Source organism: Platichthys flesus, chromosome 3 (assembly GCF_949316205.1).
Source record: "Platichthys flesus chromosome 3, fPlaFle2.1, whole genome shotgun sequence".
NCBI lineage: Eukaryota > Metazoa > Chordata > Actinopteri > Pleuronectiformes > Pleuronectidae > Platichthys > Platichthys flesus.
The window spans coordinates 23,170,912-23,194,457 of record NC_084947.1 but is presented as its reverse complement, the minus strand read 5'-3'; the positions used below and the strand labels follow the sequence as shown (position 1 = coordinate 23,194,457).

Here is a 23,546-nt window from a genome sequence, read left to right as displayed (position 1 = left end):
CCCGGCGTCTCCTCCGTCGGCCCCGGCGTCTCCAGCGTCACCGCTGACTCCGGTTTCTCCACCGGCTCCGCTGCACGCGGCGCCTCCAAATCATCTGCCAACCACCCGACCAGCCGTGTCCTCAACCGAGCTGTGCTGGAGTCACAGGCAGAAATTGTCAGAGCCATCGGTGGCATTAATGATCGCCTTGATCGGCTTATAAATGTACTCGGTGACATAAGCGCGTCAATAAATACACTTGTGTCAAAGTAAATTCTGTCTTTGCCTCTTTACATGCTTGAAATCACATTCTGCCGGGCCCGTATGGCTCCTCGGGGTGGGTTGCAGTTGACGGGTCGGGAATGGAGGTCATTATACCTCCTCTCTTGATCGGTGTTGGGGTTCGTAAGAGGGGTCATCAGCCACGTTCTTAGGGGGTAGCCACGGTCCCCTGGGGTCAGATGAAGCCGCAGAATACAATACACAACGTAAAAACCACACAATGAATGAATGCAGAAGTGCACCGCGGGCGACATTTCTAACTTTACGCCCGCTTTTACTGACGTGAATACTGAACACGTCAGAGAAACATGATATTTGGATGTGCACAAGCCCCAGATGTGCATTACGCTGGTTTATACATACGGGACAATTACACGAATAAAGCATTTACTCACCCAGAAGCCACCCATCGCGTACATTGCCAGCCTCCAGCCTGTTCCCAACCATGCTGTTGGTCAGAATGAATGAATCGTGTGTTGAACCAGGCCACCTTGCCACGATGTTAAGGAGCTGCATTTGCGCATCACATATCACTTGGACATTGATAGAATGAAAGTGTTTCCTGTTAACGTAAACAAATTCATCCTGTGATGGCGCTTTTAGGGCAATATGTGTGCAGTCAACAGCTCCAATTACATTAGGGAAACCGGCTGTTGCTGCAAATTGCGCTTTAATGTGACCATTTGCGATGTCCTCTAACAATGCTAACACAGCCATTGTTAAAACTATTTTCTTCATCCATTGCGCATGCTTTTATAGCCACCCATATAATTGCAAGGTGTGTTAATTGTTCATTAGTGTGTCTCTGATTTGCAAATCACTCTGATGAGTCATTGTTTTCACCTTTTTTCCCAGTTTCCCAGCGTCACCTCTAAGTGTCGCCAAAGGAACAATAGCTGTAGAAACGTGCGTACGACAGCTCTGGAGCTGGCGTGGGGACCGCACATTTTTACGGTCATTTCACGTTTTGTACATCTGAACGTGAGCGTGGAAAAGGACGTACGCCTAGTACATGAGGCCCCTGGAGCTGCTATCGATAAAAGTGCGGCCTTTTTTACCTTCCCTACGAATTCAGCTCGGTTATAATCACAGCTGTTTACATTCTGCCAGAGGCAGACAAAAAGTGCGCGTTAGACAATCTGTACGGAGTTATTAATGGACTTGAGGATGCACACCCTGATGCAGTCTCTATGACGGACACCGCCCCACGGCCCAAGAGAAGGAAAGCCCCCGTACCAGTCGAGGCGGAGACTCTCTCCTCTGCTAGCTCAGCTAGAGTTAGCTCGATCGCCATCACCATCATCCCCATCATCTCACCGTCTCCGGAGCTATGTCACCCCGGAGCTCGCCATCATCTCCATAATGTCACCGGCGCTAGCTTACCGGGCCGGCGGCTCTCTCTCTTTTTTTCTTTGTAATAATTTAATAAATTGTTTATATAGTTATAAGAGGAAAATTTTCGATTTTTTTGTCCTTCAGATAAAGGTTGAAGTTGTTTTTTATATTTTTGTAACTAATAATAATAATAGCAGTAGCTGGCTGTATCATTTTAAGTCGTCTACAGTATCATCACCATTGTTTTGTACCCACCAATGAAGATCAATCCAGATATTGTTTCCTCCGTCTGGCAGTCTTGGGTGGAGCAGTTTCTCCAGAAGCCTGGCATGCTACAGTTTTTAACTGCACAGCTCATGTTCCCCTCCTCCATTAGATCCACGATTGCTCAGGTGGAGGCCATCAACAGAGTACACACGTCTCTGAAAGAGCAAGTTCACCCACTGAAAAGTGAACCGATGAAGCTGGAGGACGACCTGAGACAAAAGGACGAATTGAGTCAGACAGAAATAAAGAAGAGACGAGCTTCCACAGAATCATACCTGGCTTGACGAGTTTTTGCGAGGAAGTTGAGGAGAAAAGTGGAGCAGCTGGAGAGAGTGAAGGTGAAGAACGAAGACAATTGTCTGAACCAGCAGACAAATGACTACACAAAGAAAAGAGGGATGAGGGGACGTTTGTCCTGAAACCTCTCACACTTCTACCTTCCTCTGTCCGTGTCAGGAGTTGACAACAGGAGTTAACATGTCATTTGCATCAGGTTTTGTGCCCAAGCAGGTTTTCACATACAAGGAATTAATTGTGGTGTAAGTGTGCAAGATAAAATAGGAAAAATACAAAAATCAGAAACTTTGCCTCTCAAAATATAGAGATATTATATTATTCTTACACCACATGGACCACACACAGTTTTCTTTAAATAATCTTTATTTAAAAACAAAAGAAAATTCACACATAACGTAACATAACTCTGTAAGTACATCACCAGGAGTTATAAAAAAGTTTAACATTAAACAACTTAAACTGAGAGGAAAGTAATTATTATTTAAATGCATTATTTTTATTCTAAAATATTATCAACATGTTTAATTGGGTAAAAGATTGAAGTTTTTTATTCCTTTTCTATTAAAGGAGGTTGACTGTTTGGTTTAATCTTTGCAGAAGTATTTTATTTTTTCACACCCCAGTTTATTTCATTTTCAATCCCCAAACTCCGACCAATCATCACTGGACTTTCCTTAAACTAACCAATCAGGGGCTAGATGTGGGCTGGTCTTCGCTCATCCCGAGTAGATTGCAGAAACGTCTGAATGTTACTGTCACAGAAAATCTGTAAATACTTGCTGCTAGCTGGGTTAGCTGTGTGTTAGCAGAGTGTTAGCTGCTCCTACAGTCAAAGCTCATGATATCTTAGTTCAGTGCAGGTCTGAAAGCATCTGAATTCAGTTTGTTAATATGGTCGTTGCAGAACCACCAGTGATCATCACAGCTACCTTGTGTTTCTACTGTCTTTACGGCTGCTTAGTGGACGGAGCCTCAGAGTCCGTCCAATCAGGATGTAGACCAGTCCCAGGGTGCACAGGGGTACCAGGACTTACAGGTTGTAGAGAATATTCATGGCAAACACGAGGCCTGAGGAGAATGAGGATTTTGAGGTAGTACACATTGTGTATTCAACCTCTCTTCCTATATGATCCACTTTCTTCACGTCCTCCACTCCCACAATGACCGACACTGGTGCTGCACTGACAGCTGCACCCAGCCACAGGCAGCCAATCAGAGCCCTGGTTCTGCGATGTGTCACCAGCGTCTTGGAGGTGATTGGCCAGCAGACAACCAGGTACCTCTCCAGGGAGAGAAAGGTGATGTGGAGGATGGTGCAGAACACCTGGTAACATAACTCTGTAAGTACATCACCAGGAGTTATAAAAAAGTTTAACATTAAACAACTTAAACTGACAGGAAAGTAATTATTATTTGAATGCATTATTTTTATTCTAAAATATTATCAACATGTTTAATTGGGTAAAAGATTGAAGTTTTTTATTCCTTTTCTATTAAAGGAGGTTGACTGTTTGGTTTAATCTTTGCAGAAGTATTTTATTTTTTCACACCCCAGTTTATTTCATTTTCAATCCCCAAACTCCGACCAATCATCACTGGACTTTCCTTAAACTAACCAATCAGGGGCTAGATGTGGGCTGGTCTTCGCTCATCCCGAGTAGATTGCAGAAACGTCTGAATGTTACTGTCACAGAAAATCTGTAAATACTTGCTGCTAGCTGGGTTAGCTGTGTGTTAGCAGAGTGTTAGCTGCTCCTACAGTCAAAGCTCATGATATCTTAGTTCAGTGCAGGTCTGAAAGCATCTGAATTCAGTTTGTTAATATGGTCGTTGCAGAACCACCAGTGATCATCACAGCTACCTTGTGTTTCTACTGTTGTTACGTGTGACCATATGATTACAAAGTGGTTGTGGAGTATCCTGATGAGAGCGTTTTGCTCAGTCGGTGAGACAGTGTGAGACAGTACGTGTTCACAAGGCTACGCACAGCGTGTCTATACCTGGCTGACATCAGGTGGTAAATCAGAGGGTTGATGGCAGCACTGAGACGGCAGAAAAACCAGGCGAACACGTAAAAACGAAAATGTGTTTCAGTCAGTATGTAATTGTTTGTACTGTCAGTGTGTGTGTTATTGTATGTACTGGTAGAACCGTCTCTCTGAGAAACATAGGTCATGGTCAGAGTGACGATCAAGGGCAACCAGCACAGGACGAAGGCCAAGAAGATCACTCCTGATGGACATGAAGAGAAGGACACAGGAAGTGGACATGAGAATCATCAATATCTGCAGGTGATAAAATACATTTCTCACTCTGTTAAACAAGAGAGCTGTGTCTCAGTTCAGGGGCTGCAACCTTCAGAGGACACGATCTACTCAACCCACCTCCTTCCTTGGTCAGGTAGGCTGTGAAGCTAATGGATCATTTAACATGGTTATAAACTACAATGACCTGTTTACATATGGCTCCTTCGTCACAGACTTTTTAATTACTATTCCATATGTGTATCACCATCACAGAACTGCACTAAATATACCTGCACTGTACAACACTTCGCTCCATATACTGGAACACTTACTTCACATCATATGTGATATGTGTTAATATAAACCATATTGATACTCTATATCATTTTATACGATAATATTCTCTTTTGCACACTCTGTCTACAGATTCTTACACTCATAGTATATTTTATTATCAATTGTACAGTCAAATACTTATATTTATACCTCTACTATATATCATATCATATTATATCATACTCTTTGTATATTATTTGTATATATAAGTCTATATACACATATTTATACATGTGTACATGTTAGTATTATTATTATGTTTACCATATTTACTATTATTATTATATATACTGTTGCTGCCATTATTACTATATACTGCTATTATATTGGTATAATTACTATCATATATAAATATATATTATGTTATATTATATACTATATATACTGTACTATTTTTATATACTGTCTAACAACAACATTGCCAGCATATCATCAGTACTTTTACCATCATCTTGCCACTGCACCTTATATACCTATTTATTTTGTGTTTCTGTATTTATTCTTTCTACCTCAATATTTTTTATTTTATTCTATTGTATTGTATTTTATTGTATTCAAATGTACCGGCTGCTATGACGACTTAATTTCCCTTTGGGGATGAATAAAGTAATCTATCTATCTATCTATCTATCTATCTATCTCTCCCTCAGAGAATGCTTGTTGACCTGTACAATGAAGAAGCTTGCACTGCAAGGTACGAACAATGTCTCTACTCAGGGGCCCCTATTTGTGACGTCATTTTCAATCTAGTTTTGGGGTAAACACCTGCCCTATAAGAATCTTTGCCTGGCCGAGGCAAGGCAGATTTTCACTATTGGCTTGTGGCTATCGCCGAGTTTCTAGAGCTCGTCCTGACCTTTAATACTTCCATGTAATAAACATTGTATACATGTAAGTACTGCGTCCGCAGTTTCTTTTCTTTAACATCAACTTTGACAAGACTCCTTTTCTAGAAAGAAACGATACTGTCCTTAAGTTGGACACGACAGAAAGCTTAATTCCCCTTGGTTTTTAACATGTGAGCCGTTAGTTGAGTTGATACTGTTCGTCACCAAAGTGCAATGAGTCCTGGGACATGTTGGTCCTGGAAGGATTCACTCATCAGAGCTTTCTCTGATATGAAAGGAAGCATCTGTAGGAGCCTTTCTACTCGTGTTGCTGTGATCCAGCCCATAAATTGACCCATGGACTACATGACTGCTCCCCAAAAGTAAGGCCAAAGCATCTGAATTGCCCCCTGGTGGCTGGCTGCAGGTCCTACACCTTGCCTGCCTCCTTTATGGTAACAGGCGGGACATGGACCAATCTAAAAAGTAAAATACACTTCAGATATATTCTCAACGATGTTTTTTGTCATTTTATGTGGTTCTCATAAAAATTGTGAGTTCTTTTTCTGGTAAATCTAGTTTTGATTATCTATTGGGTGATACAGCTCTGACTCTGGCTCCAGATGTGCAAGCCGACACGAAGACAAAGTATTAAATCTGTTCGTCTGCCTTTGTCAGTTGTGTTTAGTAAAAGCTAAATTCAGAACCTAAGGGTGTGTGATGGATTGTGTTTCTCACCTAGCATCCTGACTGTGTGTCGGTGACTCTTGTCTTTACGGCTGCTTAGTGGACGGAGCCTCAGAGTCCGTCCAATCAGGATGTAGACCAGTCCCAGGGTGCACAGGGGTACCAGGACTTACAGGTTGTAGAGAATATTCATGGAAAACACGAGGCCTGAGGAGAATGAGGATTTTGAGGTAGTACACATTGTGTATTCAACCTCTCTTCCTATATGATCCACTTTCTTCACGTCCTCCACTCCCACAATGACCGACACTGGTGCTGCACTGACAGCTGCACCCAGCCACAGGCAGCCAATCAGAGCCCTGGTTCTGCGATGTGTCACCAGCGTCTTGGAGGTGATTGGCCAGCAGACAACCAGGTACCTCTCCAGGGAGAGAAAGGTGATGTGGAGGATGGTGCAGAACATGCAGCACTCTGCAAGGAACACGGTCAGCTTACAGGTGAAGACTCCTAACTTCCAGTCTATCCAGAACTGGAAGAGACACAATCCGTTTATTTCATGTTCAGCCAAACCATGAGTATCTGGTCAAATCACAGTGAAAATAAGTTTTATAGGATATATGTGAGGGCACCTCATATATATCCAGAGGCACCAGCAGGAGGAACAGCAGGTCACTAACAGCCATGTTGCTCAGGTAGAGGTAGGTGGAGCTTCTCATGTTTGGGCGAAGCCAAACCACCAGAAGAGTGTGTGTTTCCAAGAAGGCCGAAGATTATCAGTGCACTGTCACACACACTAGAAAATGAAATATTTATGATTCATTTTCAATAGAATCAGAAAATGACACATTTTCAGTCCACACTGGAAAATGGTAAAAAGAAATCACCAAAATATTTTTTTCTCATGATTAGTGGCACAAGAGGATATTTTTTTCTGTTTTTTCCCAAACTGCTATGAAATTTTCATAGCAGTATTAAAATATAAGAAACAACATGGAGTCAGGTATAAGATATCCTCTAAATGTTTTCTCTATAGCTCAGCATCATTTTCAGCCCCAGTGATCATATCAGCATAAAATGGGAGGAATATTTGACTGTTATTTATAACTTTTATAACGAAAATTCATTTGCATCATTCTGCTGAAACTTCGCGGCAAAGTTCTGCAGATTAATTTTAATAAAATGTACTGCATATTTTAATCTGGAAAACAGACACACATATATATTTACTATTGATTTTATACATCTCACTTTCAGGACACACGTCTCTGAAAGAGCAAGTTCACCCACTGAAAAGTGAACTGATGTAGCTGAAGGACGACGTGAGACACAAGGACGAGTTGATTAAGACAGAAACAAAGAAGAGATGAGCTTCCACAGAATCATACCTGGCTTGACGAGCTGAGTGAGATGGAGAACGAGCTGGAGACTGTTGCGAGGAAGTGGAGGAGAAAAGTGGAGCAGCTGGAGAGAGTGAAGGTGAAGAACGAAGACAAACGTCTGAACCAGCGGACAAATCATTAGAACAAGAAAAGAGGGATGAGGGGACTTTTGTCCTGAAACATCTCACACTTTACCTTCCTGTTTCCATGTCAGGAGTTGACAACAGGAGGAAACATGTCATTTGCATCAGGTTTTGTTGCCAAGCAGGTTTTCACATACAATGAATTCAATGTAGTGTAAGTGTGCAAGTTGAAATATAGAAGGCATGTCCAGTCATCACTGGACATGCACTCAGAAGGTTCTGGTCCAGGCTCTGGTCATCTAACACCTAGACTACTGTAACCAGGTCTACCTGCTACTGCCATCCGACCTTTGCAGCTCATCTACAATGCAGCAGCTTGACTGTTTTTTTACCAACCTAAATTCACTCACACTACTCCGCTCCTCTGCTCCATTCACTGGCCACCAGTGGTTTCCCACATCTGGTTCAAAACACTAGTACTTGTGTACTATGCTGTGAACGGATCAGGTCCAGTCTACATCCAGGACATGGTCAAACGTTACACCCCAGCATGTTCACTCCGCTCTGCTTCGGCTAATCGACTCGTTGCTCCCTCACTGCGAGCTAAACACTCATCAAAATCACGACTGTTTGCTGTCTTAATGCTCCTAAATGGTGGAACCAGCTCCCCATCGACATCCGGACATCAGAAAGTTTACACATCTTCCGCCGAAAACTAAAAACATACCTCTTCCGACTGAATCTTGAATGAAAAATAAACAAATTTAGTAGCACTTAAATGGCACTTACTCAAAGCACTTTGTAGTTTTGCTTTATTTTGATGAAATTGTACTTTCTTGATTCTTGTTGTTCTGGGTTTGTACCCTCCGGGTTGCATGCAATTATTGTAAGTCGCTTTAGATAATAGCGTCAACTAAATGAAATGTAATGTAATGATATGTAAGTTTATGCATACAATAAATGCTGGGTTAATGGCACTTTCATTCAACTTCATGTCACACTGTTTTTTCATTTAACTCACAGCAGTGTCCTCCACCTAAACCAGATATGTAATCATCAAATTGTCTGTATAAATGTTTTTAAACATAGATCTTTACATTCAAAATGCAGAGCAGATACACAAAGCATAATCATTTCCATTCATTTTGATCAATTCATTTATTGTTGTTGTTGTTACACACAAAAACATATTTTGCTGATAATAAAGTGATACTTGAGAGGTAATTAGTTAATAAAACTCAGTATTTTGGGGGTTTTGGACTCTGATCTCTTATATTTGATTGTGGTTGGTGTTTCACATACACACACAAATGTGCAGTGAAAACAATACACTCTGTCTGATAATAAAGTGAAACCTAAACCTAAAAAAAGCGTGGGTGCGGCTAAACGTCATGACGTAAACGCTGTTACGTAAACCGTTCGGCGCAAAAATTCAAACGCTGAACAGGAAGACAAAGTGCAGCCTGCTCTGCGCTCCACTCGCTCATCACGGATTGTAAGGACCCGCAGTCACATTCCGTCGGATATTAGACACCCTGAGGTAGGTTGAGTGGATAAAACAAGTGTGACCGCCAGGATTCTGTGTATAAGTTCGCAGAAAATTACGGGGACAACACGTTCACGTTAGCTCATGCTAACCGAAGCTAGCGTTGTTATGCCTAGCAGCACTTTAAGGGGGCGACCCCCATTGAGTTGCTGCAGAGGTTTTCTCATGGTGTTCAGTTCAGGTTCAACTTGTTATTAGTCAGTGAACTTACTAACGTTAGCATGGCCAGTACCTCTTTGTTTTGCACTTTTCGGATAACCGTGGAGTCCCTTTGTTTATGTGACGTTCAGGCTGGGTCTCAGCTCATTCAAATCTGAAAACACGAATCAAGTTATAGTCACGAAGTCAGCACACGCACAACACATTCTGGGGCGAGGGAAATGTTTGTTAGATCTTGGTAATGTCACCTACATTACCAAGTTCTAACTAACATTGATGCCTGTGAAGTTATAATAAATCATATTTATAATAAAGAGTGCAGCCCTCGCATAAGGGAGCTGTTGGAATTAAATTAGACTCAAAGCTAGAACAGATAAAATTCAAACCAACTGTACTCTGAGGTATAAATACAGTATCACTCAACCAGCAAAAATGATTGTTTCCATGTGAGGTTCTATTGCAAGTTCCACCCAAGTCGTTTTGTTTACATGTAACCAAATACTGCAAATCCACTTTTTCACAGCTTGATTGAAAACTTTTAAATGATATGTACGTACTGAGGTCTCAAAATATTGTGTTTTTCTGTAAGCTTCATTTCTTTTCACAACTTAGAATGTATTGTCAGTCAAGTGAAAGTATTTAAGATATAGAAAAATCTGTGTCATCTGCACATGTTGTGGAACATTCAAATTTGTATAAATCCTTAGTGAAACTCACCTACCTCTTAGCATGTTCAGCTACCTTTTTTACCTTTGATCTTTCTGTGCATTACATTTTCTGGAAGGTTAAAGTTGTTTCTCTGTCTTTAGCTAAGATGAGTGCAGCCTCCACACCCGTCTCCCGGGTACGCGCAGGATGGTCCAATTCCTCCATGAAGAACAAGGGCCTGTCCCCTGCTGCCTGCAGCACCCCGCTGCTGGCAGCCTTCCCCGGCAACGATGACGAGCAGGAACGTCGTCAACGCCGAAGGTCAAGAGTCATTGACCTTCAAAGTGCCTGTGACTCCTCCATCAATGACTCTGCGTCTCATAGGTAAGAAAGAGTAAGGTTTAGCAAATCTGCACAACTCTACTGATCATCTTATCATGTAATACTCAGTATAGAGAAGTATAAATATTCGCTGTCTTTCATTTCTAAAATCTGCAGCTGTAACAGTAAATTTCTGTCTGCCCTGTAATATGTACCTTAAGAGTTTAAAGATAATCTCATTTTTGTATGCAGCGCCGTAGGGACTCCTGCTGCCGTGCCCAAGTTATCAAATGCACAGATCTCGGAGCATTACTCCACCTGCATAAAACTGTCCACTGAGAATGTGAGTATACCTTCACTGTGCAGGAATAGTGTTTGATTAACAGCGTGCATTTTAACTGTATCCACTCTGAAAAATGTATGAATGTTTTTCTTTTGCTGTATATTTAGTATCATTAACTATGGTTGAAAAAGGATGAACATATAAAAAAAAAAAACTGAATCAAATGAATATATTTTTCTTTGTTGCAGAAAATCACCACCAAAAATGCCTTTGGCCTGCATCTGATCGATTACATGGCTGATATTCTCAAACAGAAGGATTCAGAGCTCACAAACTTCAAGGTATGAATTTTTATAAGCAACTCCAAGATCCTTAGATAATTCAGTTTGTCAAAAGGTCTTGAATTGTTTTGATTGATTTAATTAAATAGAATCACATAAATCCTGTTGTATCTGCTGTAGCTATGAGCCCAGTTAACAGTGTAGGTATGAAAAGTGTAGAAAAAAAAACTTTGCCAGAAAAGTATGAAAGATGTATCTTACATTGCAGCAGTGATAACTATCTAAGTGATTTACTTTGAGGACACCTAGGTTTGATATTGTGCCGGTGGGTCTTCTTTAAAGTTGTATTATATTACCTGTTAACTTTATACACAAGTATAAAGTCGAGCATTGAAGCCTTTAGCTCAGTTTTAATGTATTGATGAAGCATACTGTCTATTTAACGTTGTATTATGGCTGATCTGAAATCGATCCACTTACTCTCTGATAAAGACCAAATTATCCTGCTGTGACTGCTATGCTAAACAGTAGTGTATTTGTTTATGTGTGTGTCCCCTTACTAAAGGTTGCAGCTGGCACTTTGGATGCCAGTACAAAAATCTATGCTGTGAGGGTGGATGCTGTTCATGCTGATGCCTACAGGGTGCTGGGTGGTCTGGGAGCTGAAACCAAACCTGGAGAGGGTGAGAGCCTCAGCACTGGACTTTCTTTCATTGCAATACTCTGTATGGAGCTAGTACGGAAGTTCTCTGGCTTTTTACTTCAGAATTGAAAACGCTATCCCTGCTTTTTGTCTGATAACAGACCATGCTCTGAATGAGGGGGACAGGGATGATGATGGAGCTGAAGTGACGGCGAAGCAGCCAAAGAAAAAGAGGCCTCCGAAGAGGACAGTGGAGCAGAACCTGAGCAACATCAACAGCGCTGAGTCTGAGAGGAAGTGTGAGGTACGGTGTCATTTTACCAAACAATACACATTCAAATGAAACCCAAGATAATTCCAAAAGGGTGATAGTTCACCTGTTGGACCAAATGCAAGTAGGAGAGTTATATACCTATTATTTCCATTAACTGTCTGCTGCTGCACTTCAATAGAAAAAGATGCATTTAAAAGTTGCCCCACATATCTTATCTCTCCAGAGCAGCATGGTGTTTATTTAATACATGCTAACAGTCAAAATGTTTTAACTCCTGCATTTTAACTGGGGGAGCAAGTTAGAGCTAATCTGTAAATGAAAGAGGGCGAGCATGACGAGAGAGCAAAGTGAATCTATCAGACAGATAAAACTTAAGAAATGTCAAGGTGTTTATGTTTTAATGCAGTAACCAATAACCATCAAAGCACATCATCAGTGTTGTAGAGAGTTCAATAGCCTAAATCCACATCTTTATTTCTCTTTTGTTTAATCAACAATCAGACACATTTCATGCAACAGCCATTATAAGTAATGACAGTGGAACAAAATCCTTCATAATTATTTTTAATCCGTCATCTGTTTTATTTACCTAATCCTCACAAGTACTTTTTTTTTAATTGTCTACCTCAGATTTGTGGCATTTAGCTGTTTAGCCAGTTTTTGTCATTTGTGTGATATACTTTCTTTAGCTTTGTGGTCAATTTAATTAGCTGTAAACCGTGGCAACTTCCTTGCAATCACAAAATTTTACTTTCAAAATTAGTAATCTTATATATCCAGAGTCTGACTTATGACTGATGATTTTATCTCCGATAATTAAGATTAATTATTTGACATGAGTCACAAAGCAATTCATTATTTCTGCAAATGTCCTTTTCTCTTCCCCCCCACAATGACTGCATCGCCTTCCCAGACCCATGCTGATTCTTATCCTAAAATAACAAAAAACAATAACATAAATATAGACATAGAGCTCTACTCTATATGTCAGTGCATTGTGGATGGTTTTCTTGACCCCAGTTTGGTCATCAACATGATCAAATAACTGTTCCCTTCTTTTCTAGGTGGACCCCATGTTTCACAGGATGGCCTCATCCTTCGATGAGAGCAGCACAGCCGGCGTCTTCCTGTCAGTTCTCTTCAGTGAGAACAGTCGTTGCGAGTTGCTCTTTCCCTCCTACATGACCCTCCTACAGTCAAGACCTTCTTATTCTCCTCCACCTCCACAGGGAGTCTCTGCTTCTCCGTTCAAGGGTAAAAGCATTTACCAACCCCCAAAATGCATCTGAACACTGTCCCATTAGGTGTTTTTCTGAACCTTAGTGTCACCTAATCATGTTTAATCTTTTAATCTGTTGCTCACTATAAATGTTGAAGCTCATGTTTCTGTTCTCTGTATTTCTGCCAGCCGGACTGCAGCGTTCCCAGGATAAAAGCTCCATCTGCCCCTCACTGCAGGATTTCTCCTTCACTAGCTGGAACCCTGAGCAGGTCAGAGATACATCATCTCTCAACATGTGCTGACCGCAATTTCCTTGTGTCTGTTGTAGGAGTAATTAGAGTAATCAAATGTTTTAGTTTGATATTTCCCCAGGAAACTATAGCATAATTTGGTAAACATTTTGAGAAATAGTCATGATTTCCAACCTTTCACCCCATCCATTCATAAGTTCCCTGTTTGGACTCTGATACACCAAGCTAGTCTCAACTAACTTAGTCAACAACCATTTCATACATCACATAATGTTCTCTCTTAACGTGCTTGTCAACATAATCCAAAGACTACACTGATGATGAACTCAGAGTTTTCTCTGGCACAAACTTGCGTTTGCAGAGACTGTCAGATCTCTGTGTGCCACTTGTCTGACTGTGCACTTCTTTCAGACAATGAATCAGCTCCTTGAGAAGATGAATCAAGGAGATCATGTGTTTGACGTGAATGCTGAGCCCGAGCCTGAACCAGAAGATGATGATGGCCCAGACTTTGATGCAGATTATGAGGAAGGATTTGGCGACAATGAGGAGGGATCCAAGGAGCACAAAGAGGGTTGTGAGGCCTCTGGTTCTGGCAAAGGAAGGTAAGATACTCTGCTGCAGGGTAGTAGCCCGACTGGATCAAAACCAACACTGAGTGTCTCTTAACTGAAGTTGTGTGTGTGTGTGTTTGATTGCTTTTTGTGGTGGTTGTGTTACAGAGATGTAATTCCCATCGGAGAGGGAGACATCGCCACCATGTGTATGCACTTGTCCTCTCAGCCAAGGGAGTATTCATACTTCAGCCCCAAGACCATGGCCACGTGGGCTGGACCAGGCTACTGGCAGTTCAAACCAAAGCACAAATGTGAGTGAAATTCATGTATCAAGACATAACTAGAGATAATGTTGGTGTCATAGTAGAGCTGAGATGTCAGCTTACTTATTGTTATTTAAGCATTAACTTGTAGGCATACTAGCACTCTAACTCCATGAGAATACAAAAAAAATGTTCCCCTTTATTTGTTGTGGTAAGCGATAAATAAGCCTCAGTGTACTGTAATTCTATTCTTTTTTTACTTTTTGTTTTTATGGATGAAACCAGACTGTATTTTAGTCTTGGTGAGTTGTCAATCAATAAAATTGTATTTATTTATAGCCCATATTTACACATATCATTTGCCTCCCAGGGCTGAACGAGATGCAACATCCTCTGCGCTTAACCATCAACAAGAAAATCTAACAAACACTTTTAAGTGGGGTAAAAACATAGAAACCTCAGAGAGCTGAATGGGAGGGATCCCTCTGCCAGGACATACAGAAGAGTAAATCAACCAAATAATAATATATTATGCACAACACTCATTAGAAAAGACTGTGTCTATCATAAACAGAGATAAATGAATAGTAACCATCCCTTTGTATGTGGTGCCTTAAATGTAGCATAACTTTACTCTGATGCTATGCTATACTAACAGCATAATGTAAAGACACTAGTCTTATTTTTTTGGCTCACATTTTCTCTTAAAGCTGTGATGAGTTGAGATGATTCTACTGGTTGTCCTCTGTCCCTGCACTGTGGGCAGAGTAATAATTATGTCTGTCTTTCCATGTACTCAATCTCCTATAGTGGACCATCTGCCTGACAAGGAGACACGTAAAAGGAAGCCCAAGAAGACCTTTGAAATAGATTTCAATGAGGATGTCAACTTTGAAACCTTCTTCCGCACCACAAGGGTAAAAACCTTTTACATATTCAGCGAATGGTACTGGCATTATTGTGTGTTACCTGGTTGGTAGTATTTAAGGAAGTTCTGAGCTTACGAGGATATATGTTTATAAGGTCATATTTATACAAATCACCAGTAGGTTATGATGGGAGAAATTTCTGTTACTGCTAGGAGAATTAAACAGCATTGCTATATTGGATTAAACTAAGTCTGAGGTTAACAGTTTATAATCATAATCCTGCTGTAATGAAGAAACATTTACTTGATTTGTTGGTACAGGAAACAGCAATGATTCAGATCTAAATCTCTAAACGTTACAAAAATTGAGTGATGGGTTTTTTATTTGGAAGGATGAGGGGGAATGACACTACTCCTCTTTTAAATATCAGTTAGTATTTATTCCAGAGAAACTAACAGAAAATATACTTGCCCTGTCCATGTTAACTACGACTAACGATGTCTGTCGTTAAACTTGTTTAGTGTAATCAAATAATCACATATTATTCAGGATTTCTTATTGCCACATAAAGTTAAAACAGAATACATCACATTGTTCTGGACATTGCCAGCTGGCTGACCTGCAGGAAGAGTTATAACATGCCTCGTCATTACACAGTTCCTCTTAACGATGATCCTGACTGTACTTCTTTTACAATCATCATTTTTCTAAATATTGGTGGTGATTGTCGACTGACAATCAAAAGGTTTAATGTTCTATGGCTCTACAATCCAGAGCTTTATTTTATCACCTCAGAGAGTCGGAGGTGTTCGGTATTAACATGTTTAATCAATCAAAATGTAGAGGAGTTAAGGCTATCGTGTAATAGCCAAAGCAATGTGGCGTTCAGTGCTATGGGAATTATTTGTGATGCAGAGGTATCACAGTTATCGGCTTGGGGTCTTTTATGTCTGGGCTTATGGAATCTGTATCTCGTGGTGGGTGCCTCAGCATGAATACTTAATGAAGATGAGCTGAATTTGTAATATTAACACTCCCTACAGTTGATACATTAATGCAACAACTATGTTTTTGTTTTGTGCCTGATTAAATGATGGCTTGAGACACAGGAGCGGTGTGGTAGTTAAAGCTAATAAATGAAACCATGCTGTCTATGCACATACGCCGTCTCCACAATACAGATTATATCGGGACTGTATTAGCTCTAGTATCCACTTCAGTGAAGCAAAAACAGAATCTGCAAGAAGTGATGACTCTATGTAGGTTTATGAGAGACTGACCAAGATCTTTAAAGTTTTAAGTTAATGAGTTTATGAAATAGACTCTTTGTATCTGAACTGAATCTAACATTGTCTGTGTTCCCTTCACAGGCGGCCACCACCAACAGTAAGTCTGCCCTCAGTGCCAGCAATAAGAAGACAACTCTACCAGCAGACTTCCAGTTTCCCCCAGAGACTCTGTCCCAGCTCAGCCTCAAACCCTCCAGCTCGGTGAGACCTCACAACTCCTGCAAGCAGACAGGTCCAGTGAAAGCAGAGATGCACAAACACAGAATTCAGTGTTTGTTTATAGAATCAGACCAACAGGGAATTTAGTTATTTCGTCATCACTGAATGTAAATAAGATTACGTTTACAGTAGCTTTTATAGTGCTCTAGAGTATAATATTTATAGGTACCAAATTTTCACTAAAAAATGTTTGTGGTGAAAATAATCCACCAAGGTTGTAGCTCTCCTCACAACAACAGGTCGGTTCTTTGCAATGGGCGTTTACTTTTTGGAGCACTTCTCTGGTAAATCCGTCCTCAGTCACCCCGTGAAAACTATACTGTAAATAAACAACGTACAAACAAAACAATAAATCAACTGGATATAACAAAGAAATTACAATACAAAAGGTTCATGGTGCTCATATTGAATAAAATACAATATGCAAGTAAATTAAATTACTGTGTGGTCCACTTATAATAAAAAAGAGGTCTTCGAAACACTAACAGCTTCTTTGAGTTCTGTCAAACTTAAACGTAGGCTGCACGTGAACCTCATGAGCCATCTGCTCATCCCTCGTGCATTGCCTTATTAAGCTTTACTGGCACTACAGATCTTCTTAGAAAAGCTCTGGGTGGCATCAGACACAATCATTAACGTTTTAGCTTCCTTGGTTTACTTACCAAAAATAAATCATCATCCTACAAATAATTTAGTTCACAAGTTTGCATTTTGGAATTAATAATTCACAAACACAAATACATGCATATACACAGAAATGTGAGCCAGAAACAGCTTTTTCTGCAATGGCGCCATACTACTGCATTGAGAGTTGGTAGGATTTTCTCAACCAAATGGAAGAAATTATAATTATAATTGATCACCTACGACAGTGTTGGATTGATTCAAAAACAATATTTTCATATGTGTATTGTTAACATAATATCACTAATTCATAAGGTATTTATGGCATTATCGTCAATAGTGGGATATCTTGACACCCATAGTTTGGGTCGGGATAAGATTATACTGTCACTACTGTTCTCAAGCTCTGATATCCCACAGGACTCAGATGCAAGTTGGAGTAAGGCATCATTATCACTTCAATTGATGCAAACATTCGAGAAATATCCACAAATATTCATAAAATTATAGAAACCATACGATATCCCATTAATATCAATGAATATATAGAGATCATTGTTGTCTTATTGAGAATGATATATTTGTTTCTGAATCCCCTAGTTGAGTCAAGAAGGCCAGAAGAGGTTGTCTGGAGAGCTTGGAGAAGGTATCGGAGACTATGACTACAACAACGCCAACGACACAGCCAACTTCTGTCCAGGTCTCCAGGTCTGAAACCACCTTCCTATGACCAAGATTACATTGTATGCAGACTTTGTTGAGTGATTGAGCAGCACTACTTGTGTGTAAATATACCATGTGTAAACTCAAGCAGGAAGCATCATGACTCATGATGTGTGTTACTACTGTGCAGCCAGGACATTGATGCAACAAGCCTCCGTAGCTTAAATATTATGTTATGACCATTCTTTTCCCGGATGATGTGCTCGGGGGCATCTGTATAACTCTTTTGGGGGTTTTGTCCTTTGCCGTAGTATATGGTACGGCCTACTAGAGGAACCGAGATTGGGTGAGCAGGATGGATCTTTTAAACATATGATACTTGACACTCATCAAATCTGTGGTATGTCAGATCCTGTCAATGCTGCCATTGCATGAACACCAGATTGAACTACCAGGCACTATACTGTTGAATCTGCTCAGTTTGAGAGCTTCTAATATTTTAAAGTCACGAGAGAGAATTGTCGACATTGACAGGTGCTTGGACACAGCAGAAACTGATTAGTAGCCATGTCTTAAATGTTCATCCTTGTGTCTTTGTCCATCCTCCTCCTCAGGGTGGTGACAGTGATGATGATGTTGAAGGGTTTGCCGGTTCAGACGATACACAGCCTTCAAGTGACAGTTTGCCTCCACCATCTCAAGATCTGGAGAACATCTCCACGTATGGGGAGGATGATTTAGTACCCGAACCACACAGGGTGAGTAACCCAAGATTTCAGTGCAGGTTAAACTGTGTATGGGTCTTTGGCTTTTATTAAGTAGACTCCCTCTGCTCTATAGCTTCTATAATAATCTCTTCAAGACACGATATTGCACAATAGTGTCTGGTAATAAAGCTGCTTTATCGTGTTCGATAAGTCAAATGATCTTCCTTACAATGGAGTTCAACTTCCTGACCTCAATTACAGGCTGTAACTCTGAAAGTCTGAAAGCTATGGGCTGAGTATAATTCAGGTCTGCTTTTTCCTGTAGGTCAACAAGATTGAGATCAACTATGCTAAGACTGCAAAGAAAATGGACATGAAGAGACTGAAGACCAGCATGTGGACTCTCCTAACTGAGAGCCCAGAAAAAAACACAGAGGTAATTTACACTGACAAAGGAGCCATGTATCAGCTTTTATTTTATGGACTGTAAATATGAGGATAGTTACTTAAGTTTTAAGTTTTTCAGGCTCTGTTTTTGCGTAAAACTTTAAATTATATAAAAACGGGATATAACATCAAAGTTCCATTTCTTCAGCTTTTAATTTGAAAAGGTATACGACAATATAGAAAGAACCATGTGGGAGATATTTCCCATTAAACAAATGTTAACTTGAAAAGGAAATTGACAGATAAGCATGAACATGAAAGATATTTTGTGGAAAATCCTTTGCAGTCAGTGCCTGAAGTCTTACATCTATAAATAACCCAAGACACATAAGATGCTTTCAGACATGCATTTGAGTTTGTATGTGAGAACAAAAATGTTCGAGTGAGAGCCCCAGACTTTTCTCCTCCTAGCCCCCTGATCCAGATAATGAGTCGCAATAAGCTTGTGTGAGAAAACAACAGGAGATCCCCGCAGGATTCACAGAGAGATAGTGGGTGTGTTGAGGATGTTTCAGAGCAATAGAGGGAAAGATGAGGGTAAAAAAACAAACCAAAAACAAATATAGATGTCAAGAAAATTTGATCTCTGCAGCAGAATGAATCATTACGTCCTGCCTCTGCCTGCTGCGCCACCCCTCACATGAACACTCAGGAGAATTCTGGGTTGTTGTGGAGGGGTCTGAGTGTAAAATCTCCAGCTGCCTTTTGCAGATGTGAAATAAAAACTGTGGAGAAAGTCTGGACCCAGTTGTGTGGTCATAGTGCTGCGTTCATGTCTGGAAACAGCTTTAGTATCTTTCCTGGGGACGATCTCCCAGAGCATTCTAGACTTGCTTTGCAGTCCACAAGGTCACCATGCAGAAAGAAATGTTTCATCATCCACAAAACTTGGTGTCCTTGGTCTACTGTCGGATTGTTCAAATTTTTTCCCCTGCGTCCTGATTTAAAAGGTACTCGACTTGATTTTGCGAGACCAATCACATTTGTAACTTTTTGATGTTCTCAGATAGATTTTTTGCTTTTATTTGCCTCTTTATTATCTTCTTTACCTCTTTCCCCATTATATTGACCGAAAATTTCCCCTCAGTCTAAATGACCATTCTCAAATCAGGCCATGTGTGGGCTCATTACGATGTGTTAAGAGCACACTGTTTAATACAGTTCTTTCAATAATAATGAGAACCTTATAAAATTACAGCTGAGACTTGGCACTTTCATGTATTATCTATTGTTTCATTTCAAATTGCATGTGCTGAAGCAGAGAGCCTGAAGGAACAAATAAGCAGCTGTCTAAATATTTAAAGTCTGGTCTGTAGATATTAAATTCATCAGTTGAATGTTTTAAACGCTGCTCGTCTGTTTCTTCCGTTCTCCTTGATGCTGTGTGTTCGTGTCAATGTGATTAGATGCGCCTTTATTTTCTCTGCAGGTGGTGGAGACAGGGGAGAAATCAGAGGTGTGTGGGGAGAAAGTCTTCAGTCAAACTACACAGACGTTGCTTCAAAGGTAACAGCAGACCACCTCGCCATGGCACACCACTAATGAAAAATAATAATGACTGAGCTGCACTCACCATAACAGCATTATGTGCAAATATGTGTTCTTGCTATGTTTTACATTTGGGGTATAAACCAAACTGTGGATTTGGATAATTCTTAATCCACAAAGTCGCTGTTATGAAAACAGCAACAACTAGCAGAGTAGAAGATTAGAAATAACTGCTGGTTAATGAAATACAAATTAACCAAGTATTGGGCAAGTGTCTTTCCTGGTTTCAGAGCTAAGCACTTGCGGATGAATGTTAAAATTTAAAATAATAAATAAATGCCCCTGTATACCCCAACCATATGATTAACTTTTCAAATACAGCCTCTACTTTTAATGGGCCAAGTTTCAGGCACAAATTCATAAGTGTTCCTTTGAGTAACAATAGAAACAGAAACATTCGATGAAAACAGCTTGTTTGTTAATTTGACCCTATCAAAATACTGTATATGCACCAGCGATTGTAGGGGAGCAGCAAATATAATGCAATTATATCGTGAATATGATAATTTGCAGTTGACATCAAACCATCACATTTTGTGCAGGATTTTGCTACTTTCCATTAAAAGTAGTTTTTGGTCTGAACGTAGATGTCTGTGTTATCATTTCCAAAGTAGCCTGACAGATGTAAATCATTCAAACCCGGTGATGAAATATCTGGCAGCAAAAAAGGACATCTTCCTTCGAGGCACCAGGTGAATGAACAAGTGTAAACTGTATTGTGTGTGTGTGTGTGTGTGTGTGTCTCTTGTCTGTCTCTGTCCAGATTGCCTAACACGATGGCCCAGAACCTGTCGGTCCCTCTGGCGTTTGTCGCTTTGCTTCATCTCGCCAATGAAAAGGTCAGTGTTATACAATTTCAATAGTAAACATTACTTTGTATACAGTTCTATATATTGTGTATTGTTTTTTGTTTTATGTTTGGAGAGCATGTACAACAATCTGTTTCTAGTGTTGGTGTTGCTTTAAGCTGCTTTATGCAGCAATGCCTCCTGTTCATTGCTTCACATTCACACAAACACACACCCAAGAGTGATAATCATCTTCTTGTTTAACTCTCATGAGGAAGTGAACAAGCATATTTTCTGAAAAGTCAAACTGTTGCTTGTTCTGTTGACATTTCCATAGAAGTTTGATATATGTTCTATTAATTATGAATCCCATTTGATATTTGAATGAATAGTTTGTCACTCTAATTTAATATTACTGGGTATCGCAGCATTTCTTTCATGTTATCACATAAAACACTTAAAACCAAAGATGTAAAAATGAACAAGGACCAATATGTGTGAACATATTACATGTGTTATTATAACAAGTATTTATTACAATTAGTTTTTCTGTTGTTTTTAACAGAATTTGGAGTTGGTGAAGGTGGATGACATGTCAGATATCATCATCAGACAAGGCCGCTGAGAAGATATAATGATGGGATGTTTGATGGAGAATCACTGCTATTTATTTGTGCCATTCTCTACTTATTCATCTCTTTTTACTCTGTGTAATATCTGATGTTTCCCTGTGATGCTATCCTGTTTAGGTATTTTGTTTTTATTCATTTTAAATGAACCACTGAACAAACTATTCAAAAAATGAATCTTGTTTCAGAGTACTTTCCTTTTATTTTCATACTATCAATGCTTTGTGTAGATAATTTAACTCGTCAACCTCTGCAAAAAAAAAATATATTGTCAAAAGAAATAAAGACTTTTTCCTAAAATGCCCTGTTGAGGTTTATGCAAACACTGGGATTTTTTTTCTAAAATACATGTTTAAAGGTTCAGTGTGTAAGATTTAGGGGGATTTAGGGGGATCTGCCAAAAGGGATCTTTTGGCAGAAATTGAATATCAAATAATCCTAGTGATGTTTTCACAAGTGGGTTTCATCTAAATTTGTCAAATTATTGTTTTTTTTAACCCTAGAATGAGTCCTTTATATTTACATTGGTAGCGGGTCCTCTCAATGGAGGCTGCCATGTTTTTTGCAGTCATCCAAAGTGGACAAACTAAACACCTTTGAGCTTTAAGGCAACTGAAGGCAAAACAGGTTTATTTCATATTTGGAATGGAGGGCGGTGAGGGGTATATAGCTGCAACTTCACCACTAGATTTCACTAAATTCTACACACTGAACCTTAAAGGTCCATAACTTAAAAAAATAATTTACAAGGTTTGTTTTTTCAGACGACTTATGAAAAGGATCTCAAAAAGATAATAAATTACCGACCCTACCTTTAAAATATTCCTTTACACAGTTATTGATTTGATTACACACACTTACTCTCAGATTGAGATAAATACATCTCCACACACATTTGAAAATGTGGGATGGGCCTGGATTATTTTTCAGCAGCCGGCAGCAGTTGTCTGACACAACAGCAGCTAATCCGTATTTCAGCCTCTCAAGGCTGAGGTGAAACCGGTTGGTCGGGGCTGGTGATGCTGGTTGGGTGGGACTCAACTTAACATCATTACGTCAAGGAGCTGTGGGACAGGGAGGAGTCACTGCTGAGAAACACTTTTGAGTTCCAGAAGTCCTGTGGTGATCTGCGGTTATATTTATTCTTTCACTGATTCATTGAGAAAAGCAGGCATGATTCGTGGTATTCCTACACACTGGCAACTGTTTCTCATGTGGATCAGGACACTGAAACATCTTTATCTCATCAGATCAATGACGCAGGACATTGCTGCTGATCTACAGATACTCAGATATTGTGTGAAGGAATGAGCTTCAAAGCACAGATGGAACCAAGATTTCATAAAGTACAACAACACAACACAGTGAGAAATGATTAATGTTGAAATTACAGAGTAATGTGTTTTATTTCCCTGTGATGAAAGGATAAATCTTTGGCCTAAAGGTGCATGATTAAACAAGTGGATAGAATCCTAGGTCCTTGACAAATTGAAGAAGCAAAACATTTTTATAAAATTAACAATTTGTCTTAAATGTGATATCAAATAACATTGAAACGAGAAATTAGTAATCAAAATGTAAGATCCAGAAGAGTGTG

General features: G+C 39.8%; 1 protein-coding gene and 1 pseudogene across 1 annotated transcript; one reads left to right on the top strand and one right to left on the bottom strand.

The window, feature by feature from the left end:
* Positions 1-3,190: 3,190 nt before the first annotated feature.
* Positions 3,191-7,844, bottom strand: LOC133934015 (growth hormone secretagogue receptor type 1-like; annotated as a pseudogene).
* A 1,301-nt stretch (positions 7,845-9,145) lies between these two features.
* On the top strand, positions 9,146-22,234 carry ncaph (non-SMC condensin I complex, subunit H). The gene is made up of 18 exons (XM_062379976.1): positions 9,146-9,258; positions 10,233-10,455; positions 10,645-10,735; positions 10,924-11,016; positions 11,522-11,639; positions 11,761-11,903; positions 12,938-13,127; positions 13,282-13,364; positions 13,758-13,951; positions 14,069-14,214; positions 14,977-15,083; positions 16,406-16,525; positions 17,768-17,875; positions 18,445-18,588; positions 18,863-18,973; positions 20,414-20,490; positions 21,296-21,371; positions 21,886-22,234. The coding sequence occupies exons 2-18, from the start codon at positions 10,238-10,240 to the stop codon at positions 21,943-21,945; spliced, it is 2,079 nt and encodes a 692-aa protein (XP_062235960.1). The 5' UTR covers positions 9,146-9,258; positions 10,233-10,237; the 3' UTR covers positions 21,946-22,234.
* The last annotated feature ends 1,312 nt before the right edge of the window (positions 22,235-23,546 follow it).

Coding starts and splice junctions, on each gene's coding strand:
- ncaph (XM_062379976.1), top strand. CDS start 10,238: ATGAGTGCAGCCTCCACACCCGTCTCCCGGGTACGCGCAGGATGGTCC. Junction 13,952..14,068: donor TCTGGTTCTGGCAAAGGAAG/GTAAGATACTCT, acceptor GTTGTGTTACAG/AGATGTAATTCCCATCGGAG. Junction 21,372..21,885: donor TTCATCTCGCCAATGAAAAG/GTCAGTGTTATA, acceptor TGTTTTTAACAG/AATTTGGAGTTGGTGAAGGT.